Source organism: Carassius gibelio, chromosome B1 (genome assembly GCF_023724105.1).
Source record: "Carassius gibelio isolate Cgi1373 ecotype wild population from Czech Republic chromosome B1, carGib1.2-hapl.c, whole genome shotgun sequence".
Lineage (NCBI taxonomy): Eukaryota > Metazoa > Chordata > Actinopteri > Cypriniformes > Cyprinidae > Carassius > Carassius gibelio.
Window position 1 is genome coordinate 20984325 of NC_068396.1, and position 11335 is coordinate 20995659.

At 34.3% G+C, this 11335-nt stretch overlaps 1 protein-coding gene and 2 long non-coding RNA genes across 3 annotated transcripts; 2 read left to right on the forward strand and 1 right to left on the reverse strand.

The window, feature by feature from the left end:
- Positions 1-628: 628 nt before the first annotated feature.
- Positions 629-2109, forward strand: LOC127949608 (uncharacterized). Its single transcript, XR_008152396.1, has 3 exons — positions 629-748; positions 892-976; positions 1482-2109. It is a non-coding gene; the product is annotated as an uncharacterized LOC127949608 (long non-coding RNA).
- A 2018-nt stretch (positions 2110-4127) lies between these two features.
- LOC127949265 (uncharacterized) lies at positions 4128-7128 on the forward strand. Its single transcript, XM_052546315.1, has 4 exons — positions 4128-4371; positions 4477-4632; positions 5856-5948; positions 6348-7128. Exons 1-4 carry the CDS (start codon positions 4273-4275, stop codon positions 6663-6665), a joined length of 666 nt encoding a protein of 221 aa, XP_052402275.1. The 5' UTR covers positions 4128-4272; the 3' UTR covers positions 6666-7128.
- A 1795-nt stretch (positions 7129-8923) lies between these two features.
- On the reverse strand, positions 8924-11005 carry LOC127949695 (uncharacterized). Its single transcript, XR_008152420.1, has 3 exons — positions 10763-11005; positions 9945-10044; positions 8924-9172 (listed from the first exon to the last, which is right to left on the reverse strand). It is a non-coding gene; the product is annotated as an uncharacterized LOC127949695 (long non-coding RNA).
- Positions 11006-11335: the final 330 nt, after the last annotated feature.

The window sequence follows — 11335 nt, forward strand, 5'->3', positions numbered from 1 at the left end:
GGCCTTCTCCAGGACCAGGATTGGGAGCCACTGCCTTATGGGACACTTATGTGTTTACAGAGATTTTTAATAACTAATTATCAATATTTCACATACTGTACATTGGACAGCTTCCCATGACCTCTTGTGAGATCTCGGCAAAAAGTCTGACGATTTATTCCAAAACATGATGCATGATGGGATACACTAAGCTTTGTATAGCGCTCCGGAGCAGTATTGGAGAGGTTTAGTGTGTTAAGGACGCTGTGCTTTGGCATTATTAACACAGTCTCGTTCACACACTGTCACGTACACACACTCTCAAGTGGCCAAGACTGCAAGTGTGGGTATCTGGACAGGGTCAAAGTCTTAAAAATGATCCCTAAACACATCACAGTCTTAATAATCCAGTTTAACACTTGTATGATATTGTACAAGCCCCAGGACAGCCTCATCTGACACTATCAAAAGAATTCATATGACTATAGCTTGCTATTAATTACTTGCTTTCAATAATGGATGCATTTAACTTTTAATTATACAGCATCTTTACAGAGGTGTAATGTACAAGTTGCACGTAATTAATAATATTTCCTTCTTTCTGTCTTACAGGATTTTTTGCAGATAATCCTAATGCTGTTCTTCTTTTTCAGGTCTAAAATATCAAGCTCAGCAACTCACTCAAGAGCCAACCCTCACAAACCTTCCTAAAAACTAAAAGAGCTATTACTGAGTCTCAGCGAATCTTGCCATGATCAGCTCTTCCCAGGTACATTTGTTTAGAATATTTTTTTTAATCAACATTTACTCCTCAAATGCTCTGGTCTGAATCTTACTTTAAATTAACTTAATTATGTTTAATGAGCAATATTAATTGCACACAGAGTAAGTAGAGATTATCTTGTTTCACAGAAGAGAAGGAAGACCAAGGAAATGATTTGCTCAGGATGAGGAATGAAGATGGCCATCTTGAGCTCAAACAAACAGAAGTCCTCTGGTATGTGTGTGTTGAAGCAATGCTGTGTTATACAACATTTTATGATGATCTCTCACAGAACTGGTCATGTCAGCCTTGATTTCTTTTTTTACTATTACAATTACAGCATGTTAGCAAAGTGTGACTGGACATTTTTAATATTATGTTTTTAAAAACACACCACCTGTTTTAAAAGTAGACAAGTATCATGAAATTGGTTTAGTTGATATAAACACCAATGTACATTATTTCATTGTTTTCTAAATGTTATGTTATAAATTGTGAATTGATAGTGGATTGGTTTGAAGCCAGGCCTTACACTGCACAGACTAAAACACATTTGTGAGAGAAGTCAGGAACTTTGGAGAAAGATTCTAGAGGAAGAAAACACATTTACTGCAACAAAAGATGAATTCTAGAGTCTCTGAGAACTACACATGCTAATGCAGTCTCATGAGCAAGACCTTTGCCTCTGTAACTTTTTCTTAATTCTTTAATTTTTATTGCAGTATTTTAATTTGTACAGATGATCTCATCAGCCAAATGAGGGGTTTTGACCAAGTGATGCTCTTGAAAGGAGTGAAAGAAGAGGATGTGGTAAATTGTCTTCAGAGAAAAAGCTTCTCAAAAGATCTTAAAACAGCTTGAAGAATGGTAAGTGTACAGTACTACAAGGGTCATAGTTGCTCACACTGCTAAAATCACACAGAACATAAGCTGAGCTCTCTGTCCATTAAACAACTTCATCTGGATTGTTTGTTTCATTTTGACCAGGTCTGGGATCTTAGGACTGAGAGATCCTCTGGCTGAGGACAAGCTACACCACATCAGTGCTGGATATCAGCCACAAACTGTTTCCAGACAGGAGAGAAGAAGATCATGATGGGGAGATGAAACCAGTTTAGATGTGATGATGGGAATCATTATTTTCTGGAACAGTATCTCATGTCTTATATGTATCACATGATCTGTATCACAGTTGACTGGATGGGACTGTGTGACTTTTAAGGACATTTCATCACTCATCTGTGTGAACTGATTTATATATGAGGTTAATGTATTTTTGATGATAATTATTTTCATTGAATCTTATTCGTCTTGATGCTACTTTATCAACTTTATAGTCTATGCTTCAATAAAATGAAAATGGTGAATATTGTGTTCTGAAGATTCTTGTTAAATACATAATTTTACTAGGTAGGCTGATATGTGTTTATTTTAGACTTGGAAAAACTACATATTAATTATTGGGATTATTTTTTTATTTAAGACATAAACATTTTTGATCGGATTAATAACATCTGGGACATCAGTACACCAGAAAGTAATTTTTTTATATTTTAGTAACAAATATGCAAATTTTTTAGTGAAATAAAGGGAGTTACGAGATTAACTATTCTGCATTACAAGATGGTGCCATGGGCTTTATTGTTACAAACACTTGAGGGATAACTGACAATGTAGCAGGAATGATCAACGTGGATCTTGTACTGCATTAAAACCAAGAGCACACACATGATGTCCAGCACCTGAGGAGCAAGATACGGGGGTGAGGAGGACATTTTTACACTGATTTTTGCTAAATAGTTATATATATATATATATATATATATATATATATATATATATATATATATATATATATATATATATATATATATATATATATATATATATATATATACATATATATAAATTAATATTCTTAGCACTGCATGAATTTGTCCTTGTGTAATAGTGAAGTATCACAATGTGTATACATTGTCCTTGATTACTGCTTTACAGGTGGGGAATAGATAAAGGCAAGTTGTATAATAATCTATTATATAAATAAATAATCTATTATTTTCATTATTAAATCATTTCTTTCTAATTTTTCAATGTTTCATCAGATGGCCTCACAATGTCCTGTCAAAAGGTATAATAGCAATGATGTAAGAATTAGAAAACAGAGGACTGTGAAAACTGTCAGATATAAATGTGACTCAGCTCAGTTTGTTGTCCATGATGAGTAGAATACACTCAAAAAATTGAATCATGGCATAGTTTATAATTATGTATTTGCATCCTTTTGCTTTTATTTAAATAATAATATTTTCAAAATGTATGTAGTCAAATTGCTTAGAATCCATGTAAATTGGTTCATTGTGAAAACTATTCGATTTAATCAGTTAACCATTATGAATATGGTTTAAATATATCTAGCTGTGGAACGAGCGAGATCCTATTAGTTATATTTTATGAGATTGGTTTGCATATAATTTATGGGCAATGGAATTGTTTAGAGGCGGAAATGATTCATACTCCAGTCGGTAGGGAGCGGTACGGCACATACACATGTCTATGGCAATGCATATGGGGAAAAAAGCAGCAACCAGCGCGCGCGCGGCAGAGAGACAGTTTAAAAAACACCGTTCTCCTCGCCATCTTACATCGGATAATCTTCTTGGATCAACCTGATTGCAAGGCAAGTTACATATGTACTCATCGTATAAAAGTTGACTGCTTTCAATATATATGTGTGTTATTACTGTTGTTGATATCGTATTAGACTGTTTCAATGCACTGACTATCAATCTGCATTTATTCCACTTACGTTAGCTAACTAACTTGCACATGGTTCTTATAAAAGCTAACTTTTTCTACTTTCCCCTTAAGCTACTTTTTTTCCAGCTAAGTTAGGCAGTATAATTAAAAGTAACTGGGATGCGTATTTATTTTTAGTTTAACGTTATATTCATTTCCGTATTTTCTGACCTGAATAGCATAACTTTGGAACTTTAGCCACGTGCATAGCTTAAGTTAAATCCTAGAGGGAAAAATGGTTTTAGGTGTTAACTGTTTAAAGATTAAAATAGCGATGTGTCATTAAACGATTACTAAACCAACTGCAATTTTAAATGTATTTATATCGTACATGGATAACTTCCAACAGTTGCCAGTTGGTCAGGTGTTCTATGTGAACCATGGTTTTAACGTTACCCCGTCTGTGTCTTTTGCTGTTGGTCTGATGTTTTTCTGTGGTTTAACGTTTGACGGCAAATAAAGACAGTTATAAACTACTGCAATTAGTAATTTAGAGTACTATTCTAATAGTTCTCTAAAAATATAATGCTGGCTTTGTTACTTCATAATCAAAAGTATGCTTTTGTTTCTAACTAAAACCAGCTGCAAACATAAAAAAGCCACGGAGGGCAGAGGTTCATTTCTGTCCAAACCATCCGAGAGGTGAAACCAATGACAGCCTGGAGGTGGAAAGGGTTGCTCTATTGACCGAGGTTAAAAAAAATAATAACGAGACCGTTATCAAGGAAAAGATGCAGCGTACCTTCTCATACCAACGACAAGAAATTCTTCAGGAGCCAATGATTACAGAGGTCCGAAACAGATGGCCAGCATTGTTTGAAATTGGAGAAGTAAGTAGTTAAGTGTTGTTTGAAACGGAAGTGCAGATTTATACACTAACACATCTTGTTTAAGGTGAAATATATTATTTTGTGTCCTTTTTCATCTTTTTTCAGGTCAACTTGGAGTTCATGCGTATAACAACTGTTCCGCTGATATCAAAATTCATTGGTCAACTGGACAAATACACTGATGGCCTGATGAAGGTGTTCCGGCACAAAGGAGGATGTGCAGGACAGAAAATCCACACCATAATGGCATTGACAGCTAAAGTAAGTGTGTTTTTATGTTTTGCTTTTTTTTTTCAACCATTTACTCATTTGACTAGAAAAGGAATTCAGAAATCTCTCTCACACGCGCACACACACACACAAACACACACTTTCTCTATCCCTCTGAGATGCCAAGAACACAATCTTTCTTACACATTAAATACACATTTATTTGATTTATTAGTGAGGACATCTCAGTCTCTTTCACACACATGCACACAGTCTTTCTATTTCTCTCTATTCAAATTAAAGAACTTTATTGCCATTATTGTTTATGCACAATAGTTTTAAAACATTATTCATATAAATAAGTTGCTAAATAATTAAGATTATTGTCTGTGTATAGTGTTTTATAATAGTGTATTAGTTCACCCAAAAATAAAAAAGCGTTATTAACTGAACCTCATGACGTTCCAAACCCGTAACTTATCTTCGAAACACTATGGAGCCCCACACATGACATGCAAGAAAAAAAGTTAATCGTGCGCACAATTTAATAATTAATTGCCTTGATTCGCTAAATTGTGTGCACAATTACATTTTTTTTTTCTTGCATGTCATGTGCAGGGCTCTGTACAACACAAACAAATATATTTTTAATGAAATCTGAGAGGTTTCTGTTCCTCTATTGACAGCTACGCTACCAATACTTTGACATTCCAAAAATGTTATCAAGAGATCATAAAACTATTCCATATGAATTGAGCAGTTTAGTCCAAAATTTCTGAAGAAATTAACAAACATTCATTACCTCACATCAGTTAGAGTAAACGGAAGCTCAGGAATTTTTGCATTGATGTGCGAGAACCAGTGAGGTTTGTTCTAGTGTGTTAAGCAGGTTCGGTTGAGCTTCTGTTTATGTTTGCTGATCAATGTTTATACAATAAAAGCCTAAATTTAGTCTGTTCATTAAAAAAATGCGATCATGTCTCATTAGAAAATTTGGACTAAACTGCTCAATTCATATGGAATAGTTTTATGATCTCTTTATGAATTATTTGAAGCGTCAAAGTGGTGATTGTGTAGCTGTCAATGGAGAAACAAAGTTTTCAGATTTCTTAAAAAGAGATCTTCATTTGTGTTCTGAAGATGAACAAAAGTTGGACAAAATTTATGACATAATTGTAAATTTTGGGTGAACTACCTCTTTAAAATGTAGCTTTACTTGAACTATTAGTTAATAATTAATGACGTTTTTTGGGATCTTCTTATGCTTGTTTGAGAATGAAGACAAAAACACCAGGCGTGATTGTATCCTGAGGTGCCTAAGTGTCTACCTCAATGAAGACATCAAGACACTTGTCAAAGAATATGTGGTAAGTGTGTGTCAAGCTATTCTCTTCATGTTACAAATTTCAATTTTCATTGATTAAGTTATTTTTCTCATTGGTATCACAGTCTAGCTTATGCCCTTGTGTGTAGTGTGCAGCGAAAGATTAAACTATGCAGCAATCAGTACAGAGCATGATTGATCAAACTAAAAATTACCTGTATAAAATGATCCAGTTGGTATTACAAAGTAAGGAAAATATGAAATCATAATCGTGAAACACTCACATCATTATGCTGATCTCAGATTTGGTGTAGATAGGGAAATTAATACATTATTCATGGCAAAACAGGAACACAGTACAATTATCATTTCAATTACATGACTGAATCAATAGGAAAACTTGGAACACATTGGGATCTTATTTTCTTTGTTTATCCTCCAGGACACTGAAAGTGTGGAGGCTGAGTCTCTCATTGCACAGACAACAATGGGCATCCATGTCATTCGAGCGGAGGGCGCTGGTCCTGAAGAAGAACCTTCAGATGTTGGTGTTGTTCTAGAAGGAGTTGAAGTTCTGCAAAACCTGCCAAGTGTCACACTTGGATGTGTGATGCTTTTTGGACTAATTTATGCCCTTAACTTAAACTATCCAAAAGACCTCAAGTGCACATTTGAAGCATTTCAGAAAATCCTGATGGAACTGGATTCAACCAAGCTGTCGCCAAAAGTTCAGGGACTGAAAATTAAGATGCTTCAGTGAATCATTGAGAGATATGCTGATATTTACATTTTTCCCCTTGACTTGCACTTTTTCTACTCGTTAGAACCACCACCCTATTTTTCCAAATTATTGCATTTCACAGATTTGTGAAAATGTTTGTGTAATGTTAACAAGTGTTGTCATTGAATCAGATTTGACCTGATTGTTACGTCTACCTCAAGTTTTGCAGTTTTTTTAAGCACAGTTCTTGAGGAAAAAGTACTGTGCCTGCAGTCTGTTAAAATCCTTTGCATTTATTTGTTATAGGATGGTTGTGGCAAAAAAACAAATAAATAAAGTAGTGCAATTAACCTTGGTTTGTTAAGTAAAGAATGAAATTACATTAATTTTTGTTGAGGTTGTACACAACACAGTACAAGTGAGCAGAGACCGTCTTGCTAGCTCCTCTTTTTGCTGCCTTTTGTGCTTGTTATTTCTAAAATAAAAATGTGAAATGAAGTGACCCTCTGGCCGTTCTTTTTTGTGTTGTATATTTTGATTGGGGAGGGGAAATGGTAATGAATAAGTAAATACAAATTTATATATATGATTTTAAAATACATTGGGTTTATTAATACAAATTACTTAAATGTGATGCATTTTAAGTAAAATAGGTTTATTTCATAATAACACATAAACCCATTTCTTATTTATTTAAAATAAATTGGATTAATTGAAAATATTACATAAATCTAATTGTTACTTGTTTTATTTATATAGGACTCACATATATTTATCACATTAAGTTTATTAATACGTTTACATTAAAAATATGTAATCCAAATGGATGGAAAATTTATATGCAATCAAATTACATAAATCTTATTTATAAGGCCTAAATATTTTTTTGAGTGTACATATATGTAGGTTTTACTGCCCTTCTACCCCCAGGGGCCCAGTAGCACCCCCCGGAAGAGCCCAAAACTGTACATTTCAAATGGCTGTAAATCAGAGTCCAATTAACATATCAAAGAGAAAATGGGCAGGATTATTACTTATGCTATGCTGATAAAATAATGTTGAGCTCAGTTTTCAGAAATAAATGGAAAGCTGACATAAAGGCATTTTAAATATTGCTCACTGTAAAATACCACATTTCAGCCTGCCTCTCAAATATATCATAGAGGTTTGCACAATAAACATATTTAGATATCCAGTTTTCCTTAAAATAAATAATTTATTTCGTTTCGTTAATAAAAAGTTTTAAACTACATTACCCACAAGCCTCCGTCGTTCTATCTATGCAAAGGCAACACTAGGGGGCTGTTTTTTGTAGTTCATTGAAGTTATGCTTAGGGTTAGGATTAGGATCTCGCTAAAGATGTCATTTTTGTCAAGATAGCAACACTTCATTGTTGACTTAATATATTACTAATGTGATGATAGCAGGAAAACATACTTTTTTACATGATGCGCTGTTTAATATGGGTTAAAAGATAGTCCAACCACAGACTGTCCTGAAAATTCATAGCCAATGACATCAAAGCTGAGCAGCAGCGACACACTTCCTTATCCATGTATGACCGACGTCTTCCGTTTTTCGGCTGAAGGGATAGATTCGGTTAACAATAGATTAAGCTTGCTACTTATTAGATTCGGTTTTATTAACGTCTTCACCTTCCTCCGTTGTTCAGCTTGACAAACATTGGGCAATATTGATGTGCACACGCCCAGCAGTCGCAGTTGTATCCAACAGACAGATTCCTCTATAATAAATATAAGACACATTTTTAAGATTTAAATATATTTTTTTTTGACCAAAGACAAATATATTTACTAATCAAATGACGTGCTTCTAAACTTTACATTGTATATTACATTGTGTTTTAAAGTTAAAATTGTTCACATTTGTGTTTCTGTGATTTACCATTCTCTACCATTTGAACTCTAGGAATAAAAACTGAAATTATAAATGAATGAATGAATGAACAAATAAATACATAAAGCATAATAAACATGCATATTTTTGTAAGGATCTTCCATTATTTATTTATATGTCAAACTCATTTAAAGACAACATGCCCAAATTACTACACTGCATCCTCTGTCACCAAGCTCGTTTTTGCCACCATAAAGAATAAAAAGGCAGTTATGTTGTAAACATTAACTATTTTCAGTATAAAAATGAAAATGCTTTTATTAAAAAACAAAACAGTAAATACAGTATGTCTTTCAGAGAACACTGGAAAAAGTGTTGTGACCAAAATGTTATACAACACAATGTAAATGTTTCAAACTCACAAAAAAACACCATGAAGACATGCATGTCAAGTGTGCAATATATTTTTAATATGTAGCGCTATTTTTAACTATTGTTTTCATCACTGGTTCTGTAATGTATTCATTATGAGCTTATAATTAAAACAAAGTTACATCTTCTGCAAAAATCAAACCACTGCAAAGTCTAATCACTGATCCAGGGACCATTTCTGTGTGTGTGGGGGATAAAGAGTTAACGAGGTGAGTCCTTGTGCATGATGGAGCTACAGCGTTATCCTCAAACAATCCTGTAAGACAGAAAGGAAGAAAATATTAAATTACATTCAACTTATACATTACACTGTGTTTTGTTTAGACCATAAAAGCAGCCTCTGTAAAAACTTGAGAGTGTGTGTACGTGACAGTGTGTGAACGAGACTGTCCACGGTCTTAATAATGCCAAAGCACAGCGTCCTTAACACACACTAAACCTCTCCAATACTGCTCCGGAGTGCTATACAAAGCTTAGTGTATCCCATCATGCATCATGTTTTGGAATAAATCGTCAGACTTTTTGCCGAGATCTCACAAGAGGTCATGGGAAGCTGTCCAATGTACAGTATGTGAAATATTGATAATTAGTTATTAAAAATCTCTGTAAACACATAAGTGTCCCATAAGGCAGTGGCTCCCAATCCTGGTCCTGGAGAACCCCAACACTGCACATTTGAGATGTCTCCCTGATCAAACACACCTGATTCAACTCATCAGCTCATCAGTGAAGACTCCAAGGCAGATAAGAGAGACACCAAAACCGTGCAGTGCTGGGGTTCTCCAGGACCAGGATTGGGAAACACAGTCATCAGGTCATGAAAAGTTCGACACACACTTGTGGTTATCATGCTCACTCGAACACTAGGCCAAATACAGGAAAGACTTCAAATAAGTAATCAAGTGGTCAAGTGCAAAGATGGCAAGTGTGGGTATTTGGACAGTGCAACAGTTTAAGAAACAACAAATGCTGTACAAATTCTAACAGCAGGAATGTTTGATAAAAGAGACAAACTATCACAGACTTACTGCTGCATATATCTGCCTCCGCAGCTTTCTGTCTTCTCCATTTCTGAAGGAATCCCTCTCCAGAAACACCACTGGGCTGACTGCCTTTATGTCTTTTCAGCTAAAAATAAAAATAATAAAATGGGGAGAGTAAATAAATTGAATTATATAAAGAATGTTAATAATGATCTGTGAGCAAAATATTTAGATATAATAAATATATATAAATGTATATATAAATATAAACTGATATGAATGAACTGCAAAATGGAAAAATACATGTTTTTTTATTTATTTTTAATTTGTTTTTGTTTTTTTGGGGATTTACATTAAAAGGTATTAAAAGCATGGTACAGAACATATGATTACTGTGATATCTGTCATATAAAAGCACATAAAAACACTAACATTACAGTGATACAAACATAGCTGGTTTGGTGATTATTGTATTGTTGTATTGATTATTAATATACCATAGTAAAACTACAGTTACAGTTACTAATGTCCTGTTTACTGTGTTTTAACTTCACATTTCATTTATTACTATTGTAAGTGTCGTGATTACCATGATTTTACTACAAATACAACTTACATCATTAATCCTGAAATTAATAATAATATAAAACTGTTCGAAGGTCTATGGCACGTCACGTGACAGATAGAGTTTAATCAGACTAATTAGCAGCTGTGTTCATTTATTTAAACGCAATGAAACTCAAAGACAGCCGCGGATGACCGATATAATACAGCGATTAAACATATGGCACTAATTTGATTAATAAATAAGACAGAATACATTTTATAAAAGGCATTAAAAGAGCGTATATACGACTACTCACCCAAACTGTGGAACTGATAGCAAGTATCGCGATGTGTGCTGAATGAGACTTCTTGAACGTGATTTCATAGCGATAAACATCTCATGTCCTCGTGTCAAATTCTGACGCCAAAAGTTTCCCATTGAAAGCAATGAATGTCGTAGTGCTTCGATATTCGACGCCGAGAGGCACATTTGGCGTCATAAAAGTGACGCTAGGGGCGCTTGACCATGCTTCGGTTTTTGACGCCTTTGGAGTGAGAATGGGTTGACATTTGAGCTCCTGTCCCTGAGGAACTATCTGCATATCTTTTGCGGCATCTCATGCATGGTAAAAAGAAGTTAATCAGGTCTTTAGATTTTGCGTCATTCTACTGCCCTGCTTTTCACATTTTTAATGCAAAAACATCCACTAATCATGTCTGAACACATATGCTGTGTCAAGTTCACAAAAAAAAAAAAAAAAAGTTTCATTCCAGCGCCCTGCATTTCACGTTTATAATGTTTACTATATTGTAGCCATTTCTAAAAGTAGTATAGCACTCAAGTCCATTGCTGTATTTACTCATTACCGTGCATGCAAATTATGGAAGAC